At 53.2% G+C, this 27,343-nt stretch overlaps 1 protein-coding gene across 4 annotated transcripts; it reads right to left on the bottom strand.

The window, feature by feature from the left end:
- Positions 1-415: 415 nt before the first annotated feature.
- On the bottom strand, positions 416-25,356 carry Prmt2 (protein arginine methyltransferase 2). 4 transcript variants are annotated; one of them, XM_047564117.1, is made up of 11 exons: positions 25,209-25,356; positions 23,531-23,627; positions 11,272-11,376; positions 10,418-10,600; positions 8,596-8,757; positions 7,710-7,874; positions 5,556-5,731; positions 4,570-4,699; positions 3,407-3,543; positions 2,397-2,568; positions 416-2,013 (listed from the first exon to the last, which is right to left on the bottom strand). In XM_047564117.1, exons 2-11 carry the CDS (start codon positions 23,567-23,569, stop codon positions 1,981-1,983), a joined length of 1,302 nt encoding a protein of 433 aa, XP_047420073.1. In that variant the 5' UTR covers positions 23,570-23,627; positions 25,209-25,356; the 3' UTR covers positions 416-1,980. The 4 variants fall into 4 exon arrangements, with proteins under 4 accessions (XP_047420073.1, XP_047420074.1, XP_047420075.1 ...); XM_047564118.1 differs by having other exon boundaries at positions 23,531-23,630; positions 25,209-25,326; XM_047564119.1 differs by lacking the exon at positions 11,272-11,376.
- Between the last annotated feature and the right edge of the window lie 1,987 nt (positions 25,357-27,343).

Below are 27,343 nucleotides of genomic sequence, written 5' to 3'. Positions count from 1 at the left end.
ACAGGTAACTGGGAAATCCCACCACTTGAAATCAAGCCACATGCCCCCCAAACCCCCCGAACAAGAAGAAATTATAATGGAGATCTAAAAATACATGAAACCGCACACTGAAAGTACATAAAAATCCACTGCTGGGTCTCCAAATATTGGAGACAACCAAATCCCCTGCTGGATCTAAGAGGAGCATTCAGAGGCTCCGGCGCTTGCAACATGAGGGAACCCCTTGTCACAACCAGTAAAACCAAACCCTCTGGTCCCGTGAGGGGGAAGGGGGAGTGGAAAATAAAGATTCACAGACACAGATCTTGAAGATTAAGCTGGGATCAGGTGGAGCTCTGCTCTCTGATGGAGGATGCAGGTCTAGAGTTACACCAGCAATCTTTATTTATATACACCTTGTTATCAGGTTAAAGACGTGCAACCATTATTCTTTGTATTCAGGAAAGTTACAGGAACTAGGACGTCCTATGCAGCTTTTCCACAGTTGCAAAGTGCAAAGTTAGGAGCTCTGGGTAGCTCTCAAGAAAGTCCACTGTTTAAAGTTACTGCAAGGCGGGCGGGAACTGGAGAAGGGAGCTGGTGAAACATGTGGTTTCTAGCATAAGAGTTCCTTCCTTCCTGAGATCAAGGTCAGAGCTGGTAGGACTCTTGCACAGAGCCTCCTCACGCAGGGCATTGCCACAGCAGCTAGGTGTCCTGAGCCCTTGCACAGGAACATTCCCAGGAACCGGGCATGGCACAGCCACGAGGGCATCAGAGACCCTGATCCCAGTCACTGCTCTCCACAGCCCCTCCCACAGGCGTCCTCCCACCTGAACCCCAGTGCAGGCGGGTTGGTTCCAGGTGCGGAAGATCAAGAGGACAGGGGTAGTGGTGCCTGTTGGGAGAGCCAAGCTACAGGGTGGGAGCCGAGCAGATGGTGGAGGTGAGGGCTCCCGGCAGCTGGGCGACCCAGTGACACAGCCGCCAGGAAAACTCACCTCAAAGCTGCACACACACCAGACCTGTGGAGGGAGTCGCAGTGGGCGGGTCACCGTGCAGGGCCCTATACCTGAGGTGGCGACATCAGAGGAGCCCTAGGGGCTGCGCGCTGGGACACCCACATGCCACCAGCAGACCCCAGGGAGGGTGGCACACATCAAGGGGACCCTCGCAGGAGGGTCGCGGTGCACGACTCCAGCACTGGCCTCAGGCCTGGAGGAGGCGATGCTCGAGGGTGGCACGAGATGCCACGCGTCCACTCGGGGCCAGGGAGGGGCGGAGCCCGGGCTGCTGGCTCCTGGTTAGGCGGCACTCGCGGAGGCTCATCCCTGCACACTCGGGACACCCTGAAACCTTCCGGCATAGAACAGAATCTTACCAGACCTCGGGACAACACAGAGACAGACCACAGATGCAGCGACTGCCGCAGTTACGAGCCAGAGCGCGGAGGACCTCAGGCTTGAGAAGCGGCAGGACACGGCTTTTCATTAGAAAAGATTTATTGAGCAGGTTCCGCGTCCGACACGGTCACCTGGAAGACACCTGCACACAGGTCCCATGCAGTCACAGTCACACCGCCTGCCAGGCACGGCCTGGGCCCATGGCAGGCCACACCCCATCCGCAAGTGTGGTGCCTGAGGGGGACGCAGGGCGCCCCGGACACCACGGTGAACGTCACGGTCACAGGGTACAGGTCACCGTCACAGGGTACACAGCTGGCATGCGTGCGACCGAGGAGTCTAGAACTACACCTAGCTGGGAGCATGGCCGCCGCCCAGGGCGGCTCTGGGCACCATGGGGTGAACACCTGGAGACACACCTACTCTAGAGGGGCGTCGGGAGGCAGGCAAGGCGCCAAGCCCACGCGTTGGCAGTGAAGGCCCGGGACCCCCGCGGTGCCGGGAGGGGTGGGAGCCAGCCAGGTGTGGGGCGGGAGGGCAGGTGCTGCTGCAGGTGCGTGCCAGCCCCTCCTGGGGCACCGCTGCCCACCGTCCACCGTCATCTCCAGATTGGAAAGACCTTCTCCCCAACCTGAGAAAGAAAAGCAAGGGCAGGCGTCTGTGACTGACACGGGAGACCGCGGCACTGAACTCAGCGCAGGGCGGCCCCGGCCACGCGACAGGCAGAGCAGCCCAGGGCAGCCGCGCGAGTCCACCTGAGTGCAGAGGCTCCACCCGCCACCTTCTGCAGCCTCCGCACCCAGGGCAGCCGCGCAGCTCACCCCAGAAGCCAGGCTCCTGTGCACGGGCAGGCTGGTACCCCTCCCTGGCGGCCTGAACTCTCCGTCCTTGCTCCACAGGACGGGAAGCCAGTGAGAGCGGGGGTCCCGAGGCCCAGGCAGAGGGTGCAGGAGGAGGCAGGCCACAGAGGGCTGCCCCACCCAGCCACCGGCCCCTCCTCACACAGGCTCTTACTGTTTGAGACGTGGGGTCTTCTCTGGAGGCCACGGCCCAGCTCAGCGTGACGGACATGTGCCTCCTCCACACGGGGTTTCTCTGCAGTACGATGGACCCTGTGACCATGTCTCCCGAGTGGACTGGGACTGGGTCGTCCATCATGAACAAGGTCTGCTTCCAGTGTGTGGTGCTGCAAGACAGACTGCGGGTCACAGCCGACACCTGGCCCCGGCACACCTGCAGCGACAGCCCCGCAGGCAGGCAGTGCCACGCCTGGACGCCAGGCGCAGCTGTGCCCAGTGCTGTGACCAGAGGTCAGCAGGCGCACAGGAGGGATCCCAGCAGAGGCGCAGGGGAGTGTTCTGGAGGCCACGCACATGGCCTGGGCAGCCCCCTGGGTGGGGAGCCACGCAGGATCCAGACTCGGACCACCCAGGGCCAGCGGCACCTCCAGCAGCACAAGGCCCCAGGCTTCTGATGCCCAGTCCACACGCCTGATGTAGGGCGACACACCCTGATCCACCAGGTCCCCAGTGGTCATTTCCAAGAGGGTCAGTCAGCTGGAGGGACATCCCTCAGGCAATGGAAACGCCTCCAGCACTTTGTGTCTGACGTCACGGTGACAGCTGCCCAGCAGCCCAGACTGGGCCACCGTTCCTCCTCTCCTCCCTGCCTCGGTCACACAGCACCAGTGTCCACCTGTTGGCCACCAACCACAACACTGCCCTCGGGGACAGGACTCGAGGACGTGCTGAACCCTGAGAGCTCAGAGGCGGCTCTGCACCCACACGAGGCCATGGAGATGAGGAAGGCAGGCCCCCAGCTCTGCACAGACTCCAGGGAAGCCGCCCAGGTCTGCTCCTTGGAGGGCGAAGGAGGAAGAGGCCGGAGGAAGCCCAGCCCACCACCACCCACGTGGCCACCGCCCGCTCCCACCACTCCCCCTCCCACTCCACATGCCCGACACAGCAGCCGGCCGCGTCTCTCTAGGACCCCAGCCCTCCCCAGCCGGGATGCCGAGCACTCACGGGTGCAGTGGGCCTGTGCTGAGCACCTGCTGGGGCTGGCCCTCCTCCAGGCTCTGGAAGTGCACACTGAACCAGGCTGTGAAGCCGTGAAGGGTGCCCGCCTTCTGGATTTCAAAGCGCAACTCACCACGCATGGTCTGAACCCAAACACAGGACAGCAGGTGGGTAGGTTCCCCAGCCACGGGGTCATAGCTACCAACCCAACCCTCACACAAGGCTGCGCCCCAGCCCTAACTCCAAGGATAACCTCAGTACTGTTCCCAAACCAGAAAGTAGCCCTAAGCCCACCCCTAACCCTAACCCTAACTTCAGCCATAATCCTAACCCTAGCCCAACCCTAACCCTAACCCTAACTTCAGCCATAACCCTAACCCTAATCCTAACCCTAGCCCAACCCTAACCACTGCCCTAGGCCTAAGGTTAACCCTAGTCCTAATCCTGAGCCTAATCGTAGGTCTAACCCCAGTCCTAGGTCTACGCCTAACCCCAGCTGCTGACCCAGGGGCCACTGCAGACAGCCTTGAGCAGCGTGGGTTCCACTGCCACAGGTACTGGTGCAGCACTGACCAGGCCTGGGACCCTGTGGACTAGGAGGTCCAGCTGACCCCAGGCAGTCACCATGAAAATATATCAGAAGTTTTGCCATCGATGGTAGCTAAAAACACTTCAAAGAATATTCAGTTCAAATAATGAACCATGATAAATGGAATAGAACAAGATTTTGAAAATGCCAAGAAAACTAAACATAAGTCTAAAAATAACTGGAGACACTGAAGAGATTTAACAATAAGGAAAATGATTTTTAGAACATGAGCCAGGCATGTTGCTCACACCTATAGTCCCAGTGACTTGGGAGGCTAAGGCAGGAGGATCTCAAGTTTTAGGTCAGCCTCAGCAACTTAGCAAGATCTGTTTCCCAATAAAAAATTGGAAGTGCTGGGGATGTGGCTCAGTGGTTGAGCACCCCTGGGTTAAATCCCCAGAGAGAGAGAGAGAGAGAGAAAATCAAAATAGAATGTAAACGAGGAAAAAAGCGGCAGCAGATGTATGTACATTCGCTTCTTTGTATGATAATGGGCTGCACCGGCCCTGCACTGGCTGGGTCTGTGGTGGCAACAGGAAATCCCCACCTGAGGCCAGGAGGAAGCAGCTCCAGCTCTCACCTCTAGGTCAGAGACTTGCACGGTTCTCATGTCCAGCTGCAGTATGGTGCACGGTTCAGACAGACAGTCTTCTGGCTTCAGGATGTGGTTATACTTGGGCTTCGAAAAAAACTCCTTGATTGCTAAAGACCTGGGGAGGGCCACAGTGCCTCCAGGTCACCAGAGACCCAGGCAGAGCTGAGCGTCCCTGCAGCACCCACAGGCTCACCACCTGCCCCGCTCAGCAGGGCGTGGCCAGGGGTCCCACTCTGGGGCCTGGCAGCCTTGCCCAGCCTCACTCAAGCCAGCCGGTCACTGGGTTTCCTTCCGGTGCCCGGTGCAGGGGCTGAGCACGCCAACACCAGCAGTCGCCAGGCAACCCAGGGTTCAGGCTGCCGTGTTCTTTACCTTGGGTCTACTTTACCTCCTACCACCCTGCAAAGACTGCCGCCAGCTGCTCCTGACAGCGGTCACCCAACGCAGCCTGGATCTCAGGACCAGCACTTGTGCTGCCACTGAGCACGCTGAGCCAGAGGCAGAGCCGGGACCAGGGCCACTGCACCCTGGCAGCCGCTCCAGCCTGCACGGCATTCCTAAAGGGGAATGGAGGCCCACACTGCACCATCCCACATAACTGCCCATTGACCTTGAGACCTTAGATTGAAGGCATTTTAATTTTTTATCTTCAAAAAGTAACACAGAAAGTTCTCAGGCAAGTGGTGACTTCAGCTCACACAGTCCTACAGAGCCTGGTTCCTGGGCACTGTCCTATGCGGAGCCTGGTTCCCAGGGTGGGGCTCCCCACGCTCTGTCTCCCCTCCAAAGCCCCAGGCTGATAGCGAGCAAGGCAGGAGGGCCAGGGCAGAGCAGGAGATGGCCGGGAGTCTCAGCAGGCCCCAGGCCGTCCTGGTGTGCAGCGTAATGCCCAGGAGAAGACACTGCACCCCAGCCTGGTGGGACCCGGGCCCCTCCCACCCGGCCGGCCCGTGGGCGCCTGCCCCACCTACTTGAGTGCGCTGAGGTTGAACTCGTAGGCGTTGTCCCAGAAGAGCACCTTGCTGTGGTAGTCCTTGTCGGCACTGCAGGGCACCAGGTGCAGCGCAGCCGTGGTCGGCCAGATGACCCCGTCCTCCTTCAGCCAGGCGTCCCGGGCGTACAGGATGGACTCGATCATGAACTCAAACTGCCCGCAGGCCAGGGTGGGGTCAGAATGCCACAGCCCGCCTGGGAGTTCCAGTGTTGACCTCAAGACCACAAGGGCCAGGCCAGAGGAGAACCCAGGAGAACCCAGGGTTCGCTGTCCACCTGAACTCAGGGTACAGGCCGTGCGAGTCACATGGACAGCACACCTGCAGGCCCCAAGCTGCCACCAGCCGCCCCAGGGCCCCTGCTCCACCATCAGTCATGGGCAGAGCCCCTCACAGTTGCCATGCTGGCCCCTGTGCCCTCCGTCCCGAGCCCAGCTGCAGGACAGCAGCACTGTGAGACCGAAGACCAGCCCTAGACCCCAACTGCCCATTAGAAACTGACCTACCCCTGGACCTCGAGATAACCCCAGGCCCCAACCTACCTCTGGACCCCGACTTCCTTACAAGCTACCCCAGACCTCCAACAACCCCAGATTCTAAACCACCCTCAGAACCCCACATGCCCACAGACCCCAACCTGGCCCTCGACCCCAAATGTTCTGCTAAACTCTGACACAGCCCCAGAACTCGGCCTGCCCCAGGCCCCGACCACCGCGCTGGACCCAGCTACCCCCAGGCCCCGACCACCGCGCTGGACCCAGCTACCCCCAGGCCCCGACCACCGCGCTGGACCCAGCTACCCCCAGGCCCTGGTCACCCCTGGACGCTGACCACTGCACAGACCCAGCCTACAGCCTCACCAAGCTCCCAACACAGCCTGGACCCTCCGTGCCCAGGAGCCTCACTGAGTTGTCCAGGTGGGAGCGCCCGGAGCAGGGCCCGGTCAGGGGCCTCCCCGACATCTGTGGCAGGCGGCAGTGCCTCCCTGCCCCTCGCCCCGCACTCGCCCGGCCCAGAGCCAAGCTGGACTCTGGCGACTGGACTCCCTCACTCAGCAGCTCAGGGCCAGGTGCTCACAGGCCCCATGCGTTCTGCTGACCCACAGCCAGCTGTGCGCAGGGCACTCCTGGGGGCACTCCTGGGGGCACCACTGCTCTGCAAGGGCGAAGACTTCTGTGGGTGGCAGGGCCCTTCTGCGGGAGTCACCCCCGAATCCAGACGTCCTTCACGGCGCAACCTCTGCAGGCCGAGCCCAGCATCCTCGCTCACATCACCCAGGCGATGCTCACAGCCCAGGGTGCCGGGTGGACGCTCACCGCACAACCCAGGGCCCCGTGGACGCTCACCGCACAACCCAGGGCCCCGTGGACGCTCACCGCGCCACCCAGGGCCCTCTGGATGCTCACCGCGCCACCCAGGGCCCTCTGGACGCTCACCGCACAACCCAGGGCCCCGGGGACGCTCACAGCGCCACCCAGGGCCCCGTGGACGCTCACCGCACAACCCAGGGCCCCATGGATGCTCACCGCACAATCCAGGGCCCCGGGGACGCTCACAGCGCCACCCAGGGGCCCTCTGGACGCTCACAGCGCCACCCAGGGGCCCTCTGGACGCTCACAGCGCCACCCAGGGGCCCTGTGGACATGTCTGTCGGGGGCCAATCCCTTCACCCAGTACCGCGTCTGTGCATCTTGACACAGACTAACTGCCAACTGATGTCTCACTATCACGCCTGTGTCCCTAGGTGCCCGGGCCAGGAGGGGTGGGTTCAGGCCTGCCTGCTCCTCCCCTCCGACTAGCAGCTTGACAAAGTGACTGGGCAGGTGCACTGGCCAGTGGCCAGAAACTGCCCCCTTCCACTCACAGGCGTGCCGCGGCCAGGGCAGGCACTCTTGTGGACACCAACTGGCCTCCAAGCACTGCCAGGGCTGGCCTCAAGCAAGAGGAGATGGGAGGCAGGTCTCTGCAGGCCTGAGAGCGCAGCGAGCCACCACATGCAAGGACACTCGAGCTGACCTGAACCTCCCGTAATCAGCCAGTAAGTCATGACTGACTGGTGTCCAGACGCGACACCTCGCCCTGGGCAGAGGTCAATTCCCTGAGGCTCCAGCCCGTCCCGCGTCCAGCCCTTACCAGCAGGCAGGTGCCCATCCACTCAGACACCAGCACATCCACCTTCTCGGGCAGCACCACATCCTCCACCTTCTGCTGGAACACGGTGATGGTGTCGGCAAAGCCGTTCTGCAGGACCAACTGGCCGGTGTGCTGCGCCATCTCGCTGGCCTCCACAGCGTACACCTGTGGGCACAGACATGTCAGCACGTGCGCGGACACGCTGAGTGGCCCAGCTCCTCTGCCCCAAGGGAGCACCAGCTCCAGCAGCAGCAGAGGAGGGCAGCACCTGGCTGGCAGCGGACGGTCCAGGCCATGCCACGCAGAGCACTCCCGTCCACCACTCATGCCACCCTTCGTGCGTCCCTGCACAGAATGCAGACTCAGGCCACGGGAGGGAGGACCTGCAGCTGCCTGGTCCTCGACAGGCTGTGAGGACAGTGGGTCAGTGGGTGCCTGCAGCCTGAGGGACAGTCAGATCAGAGGAGGGTCTGGTGCGAATGCCGCGCCCTGGCCTGGCAGCTGGGTCGCAGGTGGCCACTGCACTGCGACCCCTGTCAGCCAGCATCCCACCCTCCTGCTGGGGGTTGTCCCTCCCACACAGAGGGAGAGAGCAGGGAGGCCCTGGGTGCCTGCAGGAGCTCTGTGCTGGGGCCCCAGGACCCCGGAACCAACTCTGCACACTTAACCAAAACAACACGAGCAAACAGCTCTGGCCTCGTGAGTGGCCGGTCACTTCTATCCTGTCCACTGCACTCCACACTGTCTGTGACCAGCAAAGAGCCTCACCGCCTGGGTCGCAGACGGACAGCCACCTGCCTCCCCACACCAGCCTCACTCCAGAGGACAGGCTGGGACCCCCGGCCATCCTGAGAACCAAGCCCACGCTGGCTGCCGGCACGCTCACCGCCTTGGGTCGTGCGTGGTGTGCACAGAAGAGGCTGATGATCCCGGTGCCGCAGCCCACATCCAGGATGACCTTGTCCTTCAGGGACTCCCTGTTCTGCAGGATGACGCTGTGGTACTTGGTTGTCCGCGGCTGGTCTGCCAACATCTCCAAGTGAAGTTTCTAGAGGAGACAACGAAGCTTAGTGCCCGGGCCTGGAGCAGGGTCTGCTCTGAGGGCGGGAGCTGCAGCTCGGCCCCCAACCCACCCCTGAAAACAGGAGCGAGAGGCTTAAAAGCTAGAGCCACAAATGTGCCAAGAGTAACGAATGTGGACAATGGAGGGACGAGACAGGAGTTTCTGGAATCTTCCAACTCAGCAGTCACCTGCAGCCTCTCCAGCACCTCCCAGGAGCCCACCACGCAGGGAACAGGTGTAGGTCAGTTAGGACGAGGAGCTGCGGGCTATCACCCTGTCCCAAGGCTGTATCCCCCCAGGTCCATCTGGAGAGGAATGGATGAGCCAGGGGGTGCCAAGCAGGCAGCAGGGCCACCAAGTCCTCTTCACGCGCAAGTCTGCTCCCTGATTGCTTGGCAAGGGCCAAAACTATAGGTCCGGGGAGGTGACAGCCCTGTTGCCCTGGTCACATCCTGAGGGCACCCTGGGTGTGGGCAGAGCCCTGGCTGCAGGTGAGGCTGCACTTGCCCAGCCCTTGGCTGCAGAGCAGGACGGAAGCAGCACTAGAGAGATGACGGGCATTCCTCACACTCCCAACGGTGGCCATGGGGCAGCCCAGGAACAAGTCCAGCTGGACAGGTCACAGCCCCGCGACTCGGGAGGCTCAGCAACACGGTGGGGGTGGGGGCACCAGAGAGCCCTCGCTTCTCCCTCCTGAGGCGCAAGGGGCAGAGCCAGCAGCGCCAGCCTTGCCATCAGCAGCGGGCGACCAGGAAGGCGCCCTGACCGGAGGGCCGGAGCTCCCGTCCGCTGAGGAAGCTCGGGTGAGGGGGTGCCAACTTGAGTGAAGGGGCCCGGAGAGCGGACCCCTGAAGTGCCCGCAGCAGCCCACTCGTGTCCCGGTCCGAGCCTGGGCGTCCGCCGAGAGCCTGCGGCCATGGCCAGTGCTCGCTCAGGCACGGAGAAGGCCAGTGCTCAGCGGCAGGCGCACAGCCCGGAGGCGCCGCGGGTTGGCGGGCGTGCTTGCCGAGGGTGGAGCGACACTGGCCTCCCCCGCCTGGCCGGCAGCACTCACTCAGCAGAGGCTTCTCGTTTCCAGCTTTAAATTTGGAAATACTGCCCACCTCCACGAAAGCACACTGAGTGCTGGCGCCACTGCTCTCCACGGCTGCGGCACTGCAGGCCTTGCCCAGGGGGCCTCCTGGAGGTGCTGCTGGGTCCCCTGCTCAGTCCCACCACTTCTGTCGCCTCCCACCATCACCAGCCACGCCCCTTCCCAAGGCCACCTCGCTGCGGTCCACCTGGACCCTAAGACCACAGCGTTTCTCCATGGTAGCCAGACAGAAGGACCCACCAGCCGGGCAGGGGTGCTCACCACCCCGGCTGGCTCTCCTAACGCAGTCGTAAAGTCCTCACATGCTTTTCGGTTTGAGAAGTCCTTGACCCCTTGCTCCAGAACTCTCTGAAGGAGGTACAGCAGCTCTGCTAGATGCTACCGAATGGCCTCTGAACTAAGAAGAGCGTTCACGTTTATAATAGTGTTTAAACCAAAAGAAAAAGACCCTGGTGTGTGGCAGTCGTATGGCGTGGCTCAGGGCACGGGGAGGCTTGGGGCCTGGGCGGCTGGCACAAGGGGCGGAGGCCGGGCTGCAGGCGGGAGCCCTACCAGGGTTCCGTAGCTGCCGAAGTATTCCTCGTCCTGCCACGTGTCCTCGGGGTCGTACTCGGCCACCTGCCTGCCCACGTGGTTCGCAGGGATGTACCCGCAGCAGCCCGCCCGCTCGCCCCACCACCAGTCGGCTGTGGTTTGTCTCAGGATAAGAATTTTTTCTCCTCTTAAAAAACTGAGCTGCAAAAAGCCAAAACAGACAAATTAAAATCCAACAGAGAACACAGGTGTCCACAGTGCCTGGGGACACACCTGTCCTGCTGACCACACCCAAGCGCAATGGGTCTGCAGGGTCACAGCAACTGGAAGTCAGGAGTCACAGCAGGTCGAGAGACCTCTGTGGAGCTGAAGGACACCGCCCAACTGGTACTTCTCCAAGGAAAGCAGGGCGGCCCACCCTGTGACCACAGCAGTGGGAGGCTGAGGAGGATGCAAGTTCCAGGACAGCCCGAGCCACTCAGTGAGAGAAGAGCAGGGGTCGCAGCTGAGCTGCGTTCAAGCATCTGCAAATGGCTCAGGGCAGTTACTTCCCCAGGGGCCCTTTGTGCACAGGGTCGGCCTACAGCTGGCTTCCGGGGGCTCACTCTCGGAGACTCCTGGTGGGAAAAGGGAACCGTCACACAGACACTGCCATCCGGCCCAGCCTGGCTGCCATTTTAACCAGGTGGGTCGGTGCAGGGTTCCTTCCATTGGGCTGTGCCCTCTCCTGACCGAGCCATCCTCCCAGCACTGGGCTGGGTGGTGAGTTGTGCACAGATCTCGTGGGGCTCTGAACATCTGGCTTTACAGAATCAGCCTGGCTTTGCTACTGAACACAATGCCATCCATACATCACGGCCTGCAAGGACTACCTGGGTCGCATCAGTGGCAGCGTAGTCGGCAATGGCCACAAACTCCTCCGGCTGCGGGCCCTCCTGCAGGCACTGCGCCTGGACACCCTCCAGGGCTTCTTCCTCCTGCACAGGCCAGGAGACACAAGCAAACACTGTCCTGCCCTTCCTTTCCTTCTTCCTTGACTAGGTGATCACCATGTTTTCAAACAAAGATTCACATGGCACGTATATATTATGCAAATCATTTGGGTCATCCCCTGGCATAACGAGGGCTGCCAGCATGGCTCCACCATTAATCTAACGTGGAAAGTGTGCATCCTGAAGAGCACGTCAAGCAAGAAGCAACAGAGGAGGAGTCGAGGACCCTTGGCTTCCACACAATGCTCCTGAGAGTGATCGCCAACCCGGGAAGAAACCACAGGTGTGGGCTGTGGATCTGGGGACCTCTGGACCTGGGGACGGAGCTGGGGGCCCACAGAAGGTGCTGGAAGCCAACCTAAACCTGTCTGCAGGAGTGGAGCCCGGAGGTCCTGGGGAGTCTCTGCCCATTGCCACCGTCCGAGAGTCAGGGTGCCTGGCAGAGGTGCTGCGGAGCCTCCAGCCTCACGTTTCCATCCAGGAGAGCAGCTCTTACCAATTCTCCAAATAGCAGAGTTTAGTTCACTTAGGAAACGTGCAAACCACAGAAGAAAATCAAACTTCCAGAAGCCTCGTTCTTGCACCAGAGATCAGTTGACACAGTGCGTTTATCCTTTGGGCTTTTGGAAAATGCACCCAGCACACCCACAGACAAGACACTGTGCCCCAATCCTGCTTCTCGTTCCCTGATTCTGAATGTTTCTCACTGTTCAATTGCTTCTAAACACACTTTCACACCTGTCAAGTGTTCCTGTCTGTGAACTCTTCCAGATTGAGCATTCTCCTAGTTTTAGGATACCTGTTTTCAGTTTTTCCTACTGTGAATTGTCAAGATGAACTTTCTTGGACAAACCATTCTGCGTGTGACTGGTCACCTCCTCAGGACGATTTCTGAGCACGAAATTGTCAGGCAAGACCACATGTCCGTGGCTTACATAATTCATGACCAAAGGCCTCCTCCTCCGACTGCCCCAAGGGGGTGGGTCTGGTCCAGGTGAGTGTGGACTACCCATTTTACTATGTCCTCCTCAACAACAGATACTGACCTTCTAAATCTCACCAATTCTATGGGTAAAACATGCTTTTCTCTCAGCCCTGGGGATCCTAGGGGCAACCACTGAGCTGCACCTTGGCCCTGTCTACTTTTGAGACAGGGTCTCGCCTGGGTGCCCCGGAGCTTGCATCCTGCTGCCTTGGGCTTGGAGCCCCAGGGAGCACAGGAGTGACCCCCACACAGCTAAGCTCACTTCTGCTTCTTCCACTTGCCCGCCTAGTCTCGCGATGCCCACTGTCCACATGCAGCCTCTGGTTCGCTGCGGTGTCACGACCTGCTGTAGCAGCTGTCTGGCCCTGCCCCCCCCCCCCGTGCACGCAGCCCTCACGCCCTCTGCCCCATCCCAAGCCAGGCCCTGTGCTGTGTTTGCACAGCGCCCACGGTGGCTTTGCTTCCTCTTGACATCACTTCTCTTGTAAAGATTGTTTTTGTTGGTTTCTTTGCTTTTCTTACACAATACCTTGTGGAAAACTAATATTCTCAATGGCTACACAGTGTTCCGTGGAGTACCATCCTGCCTGACTTTTCAGTCACCCGCTTTCTGCCACCGTGGACGACCCTGCAGCCTGTGCTCCGTGCTGTTCTGCTCCCACCGGCAGAAGTAGCATCTGCTCCGCCTGCTCACCTGGGGGAGGGGCACGGCGGCCGCGGACCCCGGGCATCCCACGTCGGCTGCTGGTGGCCTGCATCTGCTCTTTCTGAAAAAGGCCTCTTATTTATTTTGCCATTATTTTTTCTGGTTACTATCCTGCTTATCAGACTGGAAGGACTCTGTATAAAGTAGATCTTATCTGCCATCTTGAGCAAATGCTTTTCACAAATATATTATTTTTTCCAGTTACTTTGCTTTCTCACCAGTAAACTTGGCGTCAGGTTAGTAGTAATAATCCACACTGACGCACAAAAAGGAAGAAAGAAGAAGAAGAATGAGAAGACAGCATGAGACGTGTGCTACGTGCAGATTCCCCAGAGCAGAGAAGAGACAGGAAAGACACCCGGGAACAATGGAGAAATTTTCTAAAATTAGCAAAAACATCGAGGCAGATTCAAGAAATTCAACTGCCCTGAGGCAGACCCAACACAAAGAAAAGGGCTAAAGGCCCCAAATCAGAGTCCTAAATGCAGCCAGTGGGAAAGAGTCCATCACTCTTAGCAGAGCAGCAGGATACTGCTGGCTGCCCATCAGAGTCCAGGGAGCCAGAAGACACGAAGTAACATCTTGAAAGTATGGCAGAAAAAAATGCAAACCTAAAACTCCATTTCAAGCAGAAGTATTCTTTAAAAAAATGACAGCAAGCCAAGCATGGTGGCACACGCCTGTAATCCCAGCTGCTCAGGAGGCTGAGGCAGGAGGATCACCGAGTTCTAAGCCAGCCTCAGCAACTTAGCAAGACCCTGTCTCAAGATAAAAAATAAAAAAGGGCTGGGGATGTGGCTCAGTGGTTAAGAACCCTTGGATTCAACCAATCCCTGGTACCAAAAAAAAAAATAAATAAAAGAAAGCAAAACATTTTCATCCAAACTAAGATTGACACAATTCAGCACAAGCCCACACTACCATTACAAAACCAAGGGGAGAGATCCAAGATGGCAGACTAGAGGGAGGCTGCGTCCCTTGTCGCTCCGTAACTCCAGTTTCAAGCAGAGGATATCTGTTTCTTGGTGAGGCAGTTTTTGTTGCTTATCGATCCCCTGCTGTTTACCCCATTTGTCTACTGTGATCACCTGCAGTCTGCCAGCATATCGACACCTTTTTTGAGTGCAGATTGCTCACTGTCAGGCACCTATCATCCGCCATTTGCCTGCCTCTCACCTGTCCATCGCCTGCCTTACACCTATCTATCACCCAACGAACGAGGTTCACCTCCTGATCGCCAACAACAGTCAGCAAACTGATGGCCAACCGCCAGTGGAGTGCCAGCTGCCTACTGTTGCCTGGAAGTTCACTGTCACAGTACCTGCAGGTTTGATTACACGTGGCTGCCGCCATTTTGAGACAACAGCCAGGCCCCATAGGACCCCTGGCCAGACTGACTGAGCCCTGTCTCCAGGATCCCTCAGCCTGACCGATCACTCCCTGCCTCTGAGGCCCTCACATCAACTGACTGCTCCCTGCCACCAGGACCCCCAGACCAACTAACTGTGCCCTATCACCAGGACCCCCAGACTGACTGATTGCACCCGGCCTCCAGGATCCCACAACCACACCAAACACACCTGACCTCCAGGATCCCTGCCTGACCAACCGCATCCCGCCTCCAAGACCTCCTGCTGACCACGGCCACACCGGAGCTGCAGCTCCCCATTTGCCAACACGTTTGGAAGCCAGAGCAGCCATCTTGGATAATCCTGGAAGCCGTAGCTCCCATCTTTAGGTGGGGCAAATCCCATCCTGAGACGCCTGCTGGAGGCTTGAAGCTCATTGTCAGGTACCTCTCCTGCATCAGGCTACTGAAGACTGGGAGGTTTCATTACTAAATGACTGTTATACTGTAGATTTTCTTTTTTCTCCTTATTGAAAAAATTTAAGTTTTTATTTCTTTACTTTTCTTGCTCTCTTTTCCTTTTGTTTACCTGTTCCCTCAGAATCTCTTTCTCCCTTTTTTGCATGCTAACATCCAATTTCTTTTGATTACACTCTCACCCTTTCTATTATCTAGAACTTCTGTATATTCTTTTCTTATCCCATTAACAGCCACATTCTACATCCCTCTGCATCCTCTTTGTCCTCCATTTGAAACTGCAGACCTTATTGCAAATCTGTTATACTGAAGATAATATTTGAACTCATTCTGTTTATTATGCCAATATTGTTAATGTCCTCATAGGGGCTATTTGGTCTAGGGTTGCATAGTGTCTGAATTGGGCACTGCTAATATTGATCTCCCCTTAAAGAAAGGGTTTTGAAAACCTACGGGGCCACTATAAGCCTATAGGGGGAAATCTGCAATACCCCAGATCTGCACTGCTAGAGCGGAAGATACATGAACGACATGAAAAAACAAGGGAAGAAAATGATCCAAACAAATCAAGATTCTATAGTAATAGAATCCAATGACAGTATGTTAGAAGAAATGTCAGAAAAGGACTTCAGATTATACATGATTAAAATGATTCGTGAAGCAAAGGATGAGATAAGAGAGCAAATGCAGGCAATGAATGATAATACCAATAAGCTGAAAGAGCAACTGCAGGAAGCAAAAGATCATTTGAACAAAGAGACAGAGATTCTCAAAAAAAAAAAAAACCAAACGGAAATCCTTGAAATGAAGGAAACAACAAACCAAATAAAAAACTCAATGGAAAGCATCACCAAAAGACTAGGCCACTTGGAAGACAGAACCTCAGACGATGAAGACAAAATATTTAATCTTGAAAATAAAGTTGCCCAAACAGAGAAGATAAGAAATCATGAACAGAATCTCCAAGAACTATGGGACATCATGAAAAGACCAAATTTAAGAATTATTGGGATTGAGGAAGGCACAGAGATACAAACCAAAGGAATGAACAACCTATTCAATGAAATAATATCAGAAAATTTCCCAAACCTGAAGAATGAAATGGAAAATCAAATACAAGAGGCTTACAGAACACCAAATGCACAAAATCACAACAGGTCCACACCAAGGCACATTATAATGAAAATGCCTAACATTCAAAATAAAGATAGGATATTGAAGGCCGCGAGAGAAAAGCATCAGATTACATATAGGGGGAGACCAATATGGATATCTGCAGATTTCTCAGCCCAGACTCTAAAAGCTAGAAGGGCCTGGAACAACATATTTCAAGCTCTGAAAGAACATGGTTGCCAACCAAGAATCCTATACCCAGCAAAACTAACCTTCAGATTTGAAGATGAAATAAAATCCTTCCATGATAAACAAAAGTTAAGAATGTTCTCAACAAAATATTCCATGAGGAGGAGATGAAAAACAACAATGGAGGTCAGCAAAGGGAGGAACTACCTTAGAGAAAAACCACTGAAAGGAGAAACCAAGCCAACTTAAAAACCAAAAATAAGCCCAAATGACTGGGAATACAAATCATATCTTAATAATAACCCTGAACGTTAATGGCCTAAACTCATCAATCAAAAGACATAGACTGGCAGAATGGATTAAAAAGAAAGACCCAACAATATGCTGCCTGCAAGAGACTCATCTCATAGAAAAAGACATCTACAGACTAAAGGTGAAAGGATGGGAAAAATCCTACCACGCATATGGACTCAGTAAAAAAGCGGGGGTTTCCATCCTTATATCAGATAAAGTGGACTTCAAGCCAAAGTTAGTCAGAAGGGATAAAGAAGGACATTTCATACTGCTTAAGGGAACCATAAATCAGGAAGACATAACGATAGTAAATATTCATGCCCCAAACAATGGTGCATCCCTGTACATCAATCAAATCCTTCTCAATTTCAGGAATCACATAGACCACAACACAATAATTCTGGGTGACTTTAACACACTGCTATCACCACTAGATAGAGCTTCCAAACAAAATCCAACCAAAGAAACCATAGAACTCAATAACACAATCAATAACCTAGACTTAATAGACATATAGAATATTCCATCCATCAACGGGCAGATTCACTTTCTTCTCAGCAGCACAAGGAACCTTCTTGAAAATAGACCATATGTTATGCCACAAAGCAGCCCTTAGGAAATGCAAAAAAATAGAGATACTGCCTTGTGTTCTATCAGATCATAATGGACTGAGAGTAGAAATCAATGACAAAATAAAAAACAGAAATTACTCCAACACCTGGAGACTAAATAATATGCTATTGAATGAAACATGGATAACAGAAAACATCAGGGAGGAGATAAAAAAATTTTTAGAGGTCAATGAGAATGACGATACAACATATCAAAATCTCTGGGACACTATGAAAGTGGTACGAAGAGGAAATTCATTGCATGGAGTGCATTCCAGAAAAGAATGAAAAGTTAACAACTAAATGATCTAACATTACAGCTCAAAGCCCTAGAAAAAGAACAGAATAACAGCAAAAGTAGTAGAAGACGTAAATAATTAAAATCAGAGTTGAAAACAATGAGATTGAAACAAAAGAAACAATTCAAAAAATTCACAAAACAAAAAGTTGGTTCTTTGAGAAAGTAAACAAAATAGACAAACCCTTAGCCACACTAACAAAGAGAAGGAGAGAGAAGACTCAAATTACTAAAATTCATGATGAAAAAGGAAATATCACGACAGACACCACTGAGATACAGAACATAATGAGAAGCTACTTTGAAAATCTGTATTCCAACAAAATAGAAACTACCAAAGACATTGACAAATTTCTAGAGACCTATGCTCCTCCCAAACTGAACCAGGAGGACATACACAATTTAAACAGATCAATATCAAGCAATGAAATAGAAGAAGCCATTAAAAACCTACCATCCAAGAAAAGCCCAGGACCAGACGGATTCTCAGCCAAGTTCAACAAGACCTTCAAAGAAGAACTCATTCCAATACTTCTCAAAGTATTCCAGGAAATGGAAAAGGAGGGAACCCTACCAAACTCATTCTATGAAGCTAATATCACCCTCATACCCAAACCAGGCAGAGACACATCAAGGAAAGAAAATTTCAGACCAATATCCTTGATGAATGTAGATGCAAAGATCCTTAACAAAATATTGGCAAACCGTATCCAAAAACATATTCAGAAAATCGTGCACCACGATCAAGTGGGGTTCATCCCTGGAATACAAGGATGGTTTAACATCCGTAAATCAACAAACATAATCCATCATGTCAATAGACATAAGAATAAGAATCATATGGTTATTTCAATTGACAGAGAAAAAGCGTTCAACAAAATACAACACAGCTTCATGCTCAAAACACTAGAAAAAACAGGGATAGTAGGAACATACCTGAACATTGTAAAGGTTATTTATGCTAAGCCCATGGCCAACATCATTCTTAATGGAGAAAAACTGAAATCATTCCCTTTAAAAATGGGAACAAGACAGGGATGTCCTCTTTCACCACTTCTATTCAACATTGTCCTCGAAACTCTAGCCAGAGCAATTAGGCAGACTAAAGACATTAAAGGGATACGAATAGGAAGAGAGGAACTTCATCTGTCACTGTTTGCTGATGACATGATTCTCTATCTAGAGGATCCAAAAAACTCCTCCAGAAAACTTATAGACCTCATCAATGAATTCAGCAAAATAGCAGGCTATAAAATCAACATGCATAAATCTAAAGCATTTTTATACGCAAGCGACGAAACAGCTGAAAGGGAAATGAGGAAAACAACTTCATTTGCAATAGCCTCAAAAAAAATAAAATACTTGGGAATCAATCTAACCAAAAAGGTAAAAGATCTCTACAATGAAAACTTCAAAACATTGAAGAAAGAAATTGAGGAAGACCTTAGAAGATAGAAAGATCTCCCATGTTCTTGGATAGGCAGAATTAATATTGTCAAAATGACCATATTACCAAAAGTGTTATACAGATTCAATGCAATTCCAATGAAAATCCCAATGATGTACATTACAGAAATAGAGCAAGCAATCATGAAATTCATCTGGAAGAATAAGAAACCCAGAATAGCTAAAGCAATCCTTAGCAGGAAGAATGAAACAAGGGGTATCACAATAACAGAACTTCAACTACACTACAAAGCAATAGTAACAAAAACGGCATGGTATTGGCACCAAAATAGACAGGAAGATCAATGGTACAGAATAGAGGACATGGACACAAACCCAAATAAATACAATTTTCTCATACTAGACAAAGGTGCCAAAAATATGCAATGGAGAAAAGATAGCTTCTTCAACAATGGTGCTGGGAAAACTGGAAATCCATATACAACAGGATGAAATTAAACCCCTATATCTCACCCTGCACAAAACTCAACTCACAATGGATCAAGGACCTTGAAATCAGACCAGAGACCCTGCATCTTACATAAGAAAAAGTAGGTCCAAATCTTCACCTTGTTGGCTTAGGATCAGACTTCCTTAACAGGACTCCCATAGCACAAGAAATAAAAGCAAGAATCAATAACTGGGATAGATTCAAACTAAATAGCTTTCTCTCAGCAAAGAAACTATCAGCAATGCAAAGAGAGAGCCTACAGAGTGGGAGAAAATCTTTGCCACTCATACTTCAGATAGAGCACTAATTTCCAGAATATATAAAGAACTCAAAAAACTCTACACGAAGAATACAAATAACCCAATCAACAAATGGGCTAAGGATATGAACAGACGCTTCACAGAAGATCTACAAGCAATCAACAAACATATGAAAAAATGTTCACCATCTTTAGTAATAAGAGAAATGCAAATCAAAACTATACTAAGATTCCATCTCACCCCAATTAGAATGGTGATTATCAAGAATACAAACAATAGGTGTTGGAGAGGATGTGGGGAAAAAGGCACACTCATATACTGCTGGTGGGACTGCAAATTAGTGCAGCCACTCTGGAAAGCAGTGGGGAGATTCCTTAGAAAACTTGGAATGGACCCACCATTTGACCCAGCTATCCCACTCCTCGGCCTATACGCAAAGGACTTAAAATCAGCATACTACAGAGATACAGCCACATCAGTGTTCATAGCTGCTCAATTCACAATAGCCAGATGTTGGAACCAACCTAGATGTCCTTCAATTGATGAATGGATAAAGAAACCGTGATATATATATAATGGAATATTACTCAACTATAAAGAATAATAAAATTATGGCATTTGCAGGCAAATGGATGAAATTGGAGAATATCATGCTAAGTGAGATAAGCCAATCTCAGAAAACCAAAGGACGAATGATCTCGCTGATAAGCAGATGATGACACATAATAGGGGGTGGGAGGGGGGCAAGAATGGAGGAAGGAGGGACTGTATAGGGAAAAGAGGGGTGGGGGGGTGGGGGGGAAGGAAAAAAAACAGAATGAATCAAACATGTATGTATGTATGTAAATGTATGATTACACAAGTGGTATGCTGCTACTCCATGTACAAACAGAAACAACGTGTATCCCATTTGTTAACAATAAAAATAAATTAAAAAAAAAAAAAAAACCAAGGGGAACAAGCTTCCCTGGACACTGAGGAGGAGGAAACAAAGGCCTCCAGAGACTCCTCCTCACACTTCAGGAAAGGCCTCAGTAGCACCAGGTGGCAGGCATCTGTCCTAGGGCTCAGGACAGGCAGAGCTGAAATACTTCTCAACCATAGGACAGAAATGTGGGGGTGGGAACAGAACTCATGAGATTCTCTACTGTAAGGTGGGAAAGATGAGAACAGTTATGAGGATCCATGTCACTGAAGCCTGGAAGTCACCAAACAGGACAGGTACAGAGGACAGGCCAGGAAGGGAAAGACAAGGAACTGTCAAAGTACTGGTCCAAGAGGGAACGTGATAAATAGGAGACCAACAGAAAGAGGTCTGGCCAGATCCATCAGTCATCATGTCACGTGCCAGAGACTACAACGCTCCAGTTGAAAGGTGCACACGGTCTCACAGGAAAGGCAGACCCAACAGCTCTTCACAAGGGAACGCTTTACTCTGAGGACCTGCGGCCAGCTGAGGAGGCAGGTCTGCAGGTGCACACTCACGCCCCCACGGCACCCCCACAGGAACGCCACACCAACAGAGGGAAGAGCAGCTCAGGGCCCAGGAGCCAGCAACCGTGAAGAGAGGCTCCATAACGATCCAAGGCCGACTAATCTCCTAACCACGCATCCAGCAACAGGGATCCAACGCAGGGACAGTGGCACAACCAACAGGAAGAACAGGGCCGATGGCCACGTGGAGACCTCCTTCAACACATCTCCTCAGGGACACAGAGGGTGTGGGGAAAAAAGGGCTTTGTTTTCTGTGCTTGTTTTGTTCTTGATTTTTTGTTTTCCTGAGGCAGTTCTATGTTGCCCAGGCTGGTCTGGAACTCACGGGCTCAAGCAGTCCTTCCACGCGGCTCTCCCACCAAGGGCGAGAGGCACGCACCACCAGGTCCTGCTAAGATACAGAGATTCTAGCATCACAGATAACCTCTGACCTTAATGACATTTGCAGGACACTGTACCCAACAACTGCAGAACACAGTCTTTGCAAGGGCACACAGAATAGTCACTAAACAGTCCAAGTGACGAGGCTATAGAGAGGTCAGAATACATTTCAAAGGCCTAAAATTATAGTTCGTCATGTTCTCTGACCCAGTGTAATAAAACCGAAATTAAGTAATAAAATAAGAAAAATTTCCAAATGCTTGAAAATCAAGCAAGACCTGTCCAAAAAGTCCAGAAATTTTCTGATTTCCACTGTGGTATATTTTAAAATATTCTAACTGAGAAATAAAGAAAATACAATGCACTTACATGGTTGAGGTCTAAGATAAAGCAGTAAGCAGAGGAAAAGTTTCAGTTTTAAAGGCATAAATTAGCCATAATCCCTGTGACTCAGGAGGCTGAGGTAGGAGGATTGCAAGTCCAAGGCCATCCTGGGCAGCTCAGCAGGACCTTGTCTCAAAATAAAAAGTACAAAGTTATGGGATGTGGCTCAGTGGTAGAGTGGCCCTGGGTTCTGTCCTCATACTACATTGGCTTAAAGCCAATGACCCAGGGTCCACGGGATGCTACAAAGGCAGAAAGCTAAACCCAAAAAGAACAGAATGAAAGAAATGAAAATAAAAACAGAAGTCAACCAAAGAGAAAACAACAAAGAAATACAATCGAGACAAGATTTGTTTTTGGAAAAGAAAATAGACAAAACCCTAGAAAGGCTCCCACTAAGGGGAAAAGAGATAAAGCACAAATTGCCATACAGACATCTCTTCTGTGAGGGAGGGTGGTGTTAACAGGATTACTGAACTGCCACCAAGATTCTCAAGTACCCAGAAAGCTTTCTCCCCCATCGCACTGACCAAAATCAGAGAGGCTGACGCTCTGGGCCCTGGAAAGCCTGAACTGATCACCACCAAGCACAGCTGCTTCCCTCCTGCCAGGCATGGAGCCCAGAGGCAGAACCAGGAGCTCGCCACAGCACTGTGACATGGGCAGCAGACACAGCAGGCGCACACCCCTCCACACAAACACCTGTGCAGGAGCAGCTTCAGGTGAGGCAGGGAGCAGGACTGAGCCAGCACTGCACACCACCCACAGGACGAATCCCCAAAGTGGGGCTACATCAATGCATCACAAGGGGCACGGAAAGGACACTTTAAAAAGCACACACAAATATCATACGTTGTTCAAGAATGTCTGCAAGGCATAAAGGTGTGAGTGGTGCACACGCAGACATCAAGTCACAGTTTGCAGCAGGTCTGCTTCTTGAGGAAGAGGAAGACATCTGGGTTTGGGGAACAGACTTTTAACTATGGGGTTATTACTTCATGTGTGTGTATGTGTATGTTCTGAGGCAAATATTAATGTAACAAAACAGTAACAAGTTTTCAACTCTACATAAATGTGTAACTGATGTTTGCAGTATCATTCTCTGCCAATATTAAAATTCCCCAGAAGAAAAATAGGATGTCCATGGAATTAAAGCATTTGATTAATTGAAAGAAATAAGACTAATCAAATAAGCCAACTCTGCATGGAATCCCTAAATATAGAAGCCCAATGAAAGTAGAACAATGAAGGGAAAAGTAGATCATTAGAATAAAGAAAATGCTAAATTGACATCACAGACATGGAAATGTTTAATTTTTAAAGCACTGTTTATTAGAGCGTCTGCTTGATTACTTGAACATATTCAACATTCCTTAAAATTCAAGGTGACACTTTTTAACCTAACTTGAATAAACTCTATGTGGACCCCAGGCAGAAGGCCAGCAAGACATGAGTCCTCTGCCATGCACCAAGCCCAGATCCAGCAGCCTGCAGCCATCTGGGCACAGGCCCAGGACCTGGGAGACCCTGATCTGGGGACATCCTGAGTGTCTCCCTAGAAGGTGTTCTGTGGGCTTACCAGCCCTGCATTTCCTGCCTGGACCTGCGAGGTACAAGGAGAGCTCTCACACTGTGCCTGGCCCGGCCCTCAACAGCATGGCGTGGCCACAAGCACACTCCCACTAACCAGAACAGAAGTTACCTGCGATTCACGCCTGGGGCAGTCGCCTGGGGTTGCCATGGCTCTCCGAGGCTCAGCCGCATAACTGCTGCTTCCTTACTTCATAGCCCCTGCACTCCTACTTTTGAAGAAAGAAACGCAGGAGCTTGTTAGCGACATGGCCCACAATGAGATACTCCATCAAAGAGAAAGCACGGCATGCACAGGTGAAGCTGGCACAGAAATGGGATCCATCACAGCTTCTGAGAGATGGCTAAATGCAGTAAGACTTAACACTCCAGAGCGCGAGCTTTCGCCTCCCTGCCAGGGGCTACATTTTGGGAACCTGTCAGCACCTGCGCTTCGCAGCTGACTAGCACTGGACGAGGCCATTGGCTTCCCGGAGGTTCTGTGGCACCTGCGGGCACCTGCCTGCACTACATTCGCCCCATGGACTGACTCCTCCCCAGCTCGGAGCTGCACCACTATGCTAAGGTGGAAGGCTTTGCAATGACAGCCATTCTTCGTTTGAAAGCAGCTTCACTTCTAAACTTATTTTGTGAGATTTGTAATTACACTCACTATTTTACCACGATGGGTGGGGGCGACTGTCGGGAGAGTTGAGGAGAAAAGGCACCTGGGCCAGGTGGGGGAGGGCGGAGCTCCCAGAATGGGCGTGACCTGGATGATGGGCCGTTGGAGGGTGGGGCCCGGAGGGCGTGGTGTTGGGTGGGTCCACCCCAGAGGATGTAGTGCTGGAAGGGCGTGGCCGGGGAGGAAGCGGTGTTGGGTGGGCCCGCCCCAGAGGGTGTAGTGCTGGAAGGGCGTGGCCCCGGCGGAAGCGGTGTTGGGTGGGCATGCCCCAGAGGATGTAGCGCTGGAAGGGCGTGGCCCCGGAGGGCGCGGTGTTGGAAGGGCGTGGCCCCGGCGGAAGCGGTGTTGGGTGGGCATGCCCCAGAGGATGTAGCGCTGGAAGGGCGTGGCCCCAGAGGATGTAGTGCTGGAAGGGCGTGGCCCTGGAGGGCGTGGCGTTGGGTGGGCATGCCCCAGAGGATTTAGTGTTGGAAGGGCGTGGCCCCGGAGGGCGCGGTGTTGGAAGGGCGTGGCTTCGGAGGGCGTGGTGTTGGGTGGGTCCGCTCCAAGGATGTAGCGCTGGAAGGGCGTGGCCCCAGAGGATGTAGTGCTGGAAGGGCGTGGCCCCGGAGGGCGTGGCGTTGGGTGGGCATGCCCCAGAGGATTTAGTGTTGGAAGGGCGTGGCCCCGGAGGGCGCGGTGTTGGGTGGGCATGCCCCAGAGGGAGTGGTGCTGTAAAAGATGGAGCCTTCAGAACAAGACACTGGGGTGGGTGTGCCCTGGGGGGCGTGGCGTTGAAAGGGTGTGGCCCTGAGGGTGTGGCGTTGGAGGGGCACGGTCCTCACTGGGAGGGTCAGACCTTTGGAAAGAAAAGTGGACCTAGGGAGATGGGCGTGGTCCGTGAAGGCGGGACACGGGGGCGGACGTGGCCCGTAGGACGCTGGTCCGGGAGGAGGGGCACGTGGGAAGGGGTGTGCTAGCGGTCAGCCGCTAGCGTGCGGTGCAGACCGCGGGAGGGCGATCTGAAGTCTCGGAAGGAGGCGGCGGCCTCGGTCCACCAGCGACGTACCCTTTATGATGAGGACCTCTCACCTATCATGTCCTGCCCCGCCTGCGATCCAGGTGCCCTGCCCATCTGAAAACCTACCTCGGCCGCGTTTCTCCGCTGAATTCTGCTCCTACACCGCAGAGGGGCAGACGATCCCTACCAGGAGCCTGGGCCGCCGCCCTCGACTCGCGCAGACGCAGTGCGTGCAGGCCGTCCCTGAAGCAGGACCCGCCCAGGGCCCAGCCTTCCGCGCAGGCGCGGTACGTATGTGTTCTGCAGTCCCGGGTACCGAACATCCGCCCAGGGCCCGCGCAGGCGCAGTACGCAGAAGCCGGCGAAGGAGGAGGCCCCGCCCAGGACCTGGGCTCCGCGCAGGCGTGCTTCGCTGTTTCGCCTTCCGCGTTGTGCCTGAATTCTGCGCTGGCTTGAACTGGGCGGCGAGGCTTGGGACCAGCGGGAAGCGAAACAGGGTCCGGGTTGGCGTCCTCCTGGGGATAGTGATAGGCAGTGGCCCTGGCGTCCTGGTCGGGGGGATGGGATAGAGAGCGGCCCGGGATTCCTGTTGGGGATAGGGAACAGCCCAGGGGTCCTGGGGATGATAGGGACAGGGAGCGGCCCAGGGTAGAAGGTTCACGGTACAAGACTCTTGACTTCCGTTTTGGGAAGAGACTCTTGAGGTTGAGAACCAGCTACCAACAGGAAACACCCCGAAGAAATCCAATTCTTCCTACAGCCAGTCTGCTCGAGCTGCCATAACCAAATGCCACTGACCTGGTGACTTAAATTTTCTCAGTTCTGGAGACTGGAAGTACATGACGCAAATAGGCTTCTGGGGGTGTGTCTCCTGGCCTTTCTGTGCACACAGCACTCTGGCGGCTTGTCCTCATGACCTCACGAAACCTCATTTACCTCCCCAAGACTTAAGATGCAGTCACACAGAGATGATCGTGGGGTCCATAATATTACTCTGTGGCCCAGGAAAAAACCCCAAGGTATTTGTCCAAGACAGATGAAAACATACATCCCAAACAGCCTTGTCTGAGAATGTTCATGGGAACTTCAGTTATAATAGCAAAAGGCTGGTAATATTCCTTTTTTAATCAACAGGAACATGGGCACAAATTGTTTCTATCCACACAGATGGTGGTCCATCCACAGACGGTGGTCTGTGGTCTACAATGGGGCACTACTCTGAACATCATTAAAAGCACTCCCCTGCTGTGATGAGACGGAGACATCTGAAATTGAACAGAGGCCTCTTGCCACCCTGTACTCTCCTGCTGGTAAGAATGCTGTGGAAGCTGCTTGCTGCAAATGAAGAAGGCCTCTTCTGGGAAGGGGGCAGCCTCCAGCAAGATGGACTACTGGGGGCGGTAAACAACAAAGGTCCAGAGCCCTTCCGAGCAGAGCCAGGCTCGCACCAGAGGGGTTTTTGCATCCAGGTTGGAGGAACCTCAGGATCTTCGCCCTGCCTGGCTCGGCTCTTTGAGCATGAGTGCCCTGTGCTTCTTCCTCCCGCTCTGAGTGGCAGCACTGCTTGTGCTTTTCTGCTGTCTCAGGGGTGGGGGGTGTGCAAGGGCACAGTGTGTTCTGTTAGCTCCCAAATCTCTGGAGCAAGAAGAGACGCTACCGAGGAGCCTCAGCTACTACCACGCCTGCTTTAAATCAGCTTTGAGCCTGATGCCAGGTGTGGGCGAGACTTTGGGGGTCGTGCCACAGGGTGAACATGGTTGAGCAATGCAAATATTTTGTGGCCAATGGGCCAACCTTGGGAGATTGCAAAGGCCATCCCACTCCAGTTACTGGTGGCAAGGACAGCCCCCTCAAGTCTATGCTGGACAGGGAGTGCGCTTTAACCTAGAGAAATGGCTAAAGGATTGTGTGTGATTTGAGTTTAGGGTTTGAGGCCTTAGTCTCTATTCTCATACTCTTGATACCTACACCACCAGGAGAAGATTCTCAAAGGGCTCAGGGCGAAGTGGAATCCAAGACACTGTCAGGAAGGCCTGGTCTGTAAAATAGGCTGGGGGTAAAACTCCTGTGTTCAGATTGGACTTGTGTCTCACGGACCCTTCGGTGAGCCAAGGCCTCGGTGGAGGTCTTCTCATTAATTAGACCTTCCCAAGAATCTTAAGAGCATTGCTTGACAACAGTCTCTTGAAAGGAGCCCAAAATAGGGAAGAGCCTGTTTAAAAGAGATTCAGGGTGTGGATTTTGTCCAGTGGAGTGAATAT

The sequence above is a fragment of the Sciurus carolinensis genome, chromosome 9 (assembly GCF_902686445.1).
Source record: "Sciurus carolinensis chromosome 9, mSciCar1.2, whole genome shotgun sequence".
Classification (NCBI taxonomy): Eukaryota; Metazoa; Chordata; class Mammalia; order Rodentia; family Sciuridae; genus Sciurus; species Sciurus carolinensis.
The sequence above is the reverse complement of the archived record's forward strand: the minus strand, read 5'-3'. Positions and strand labels throughout refer to the sequence as shown.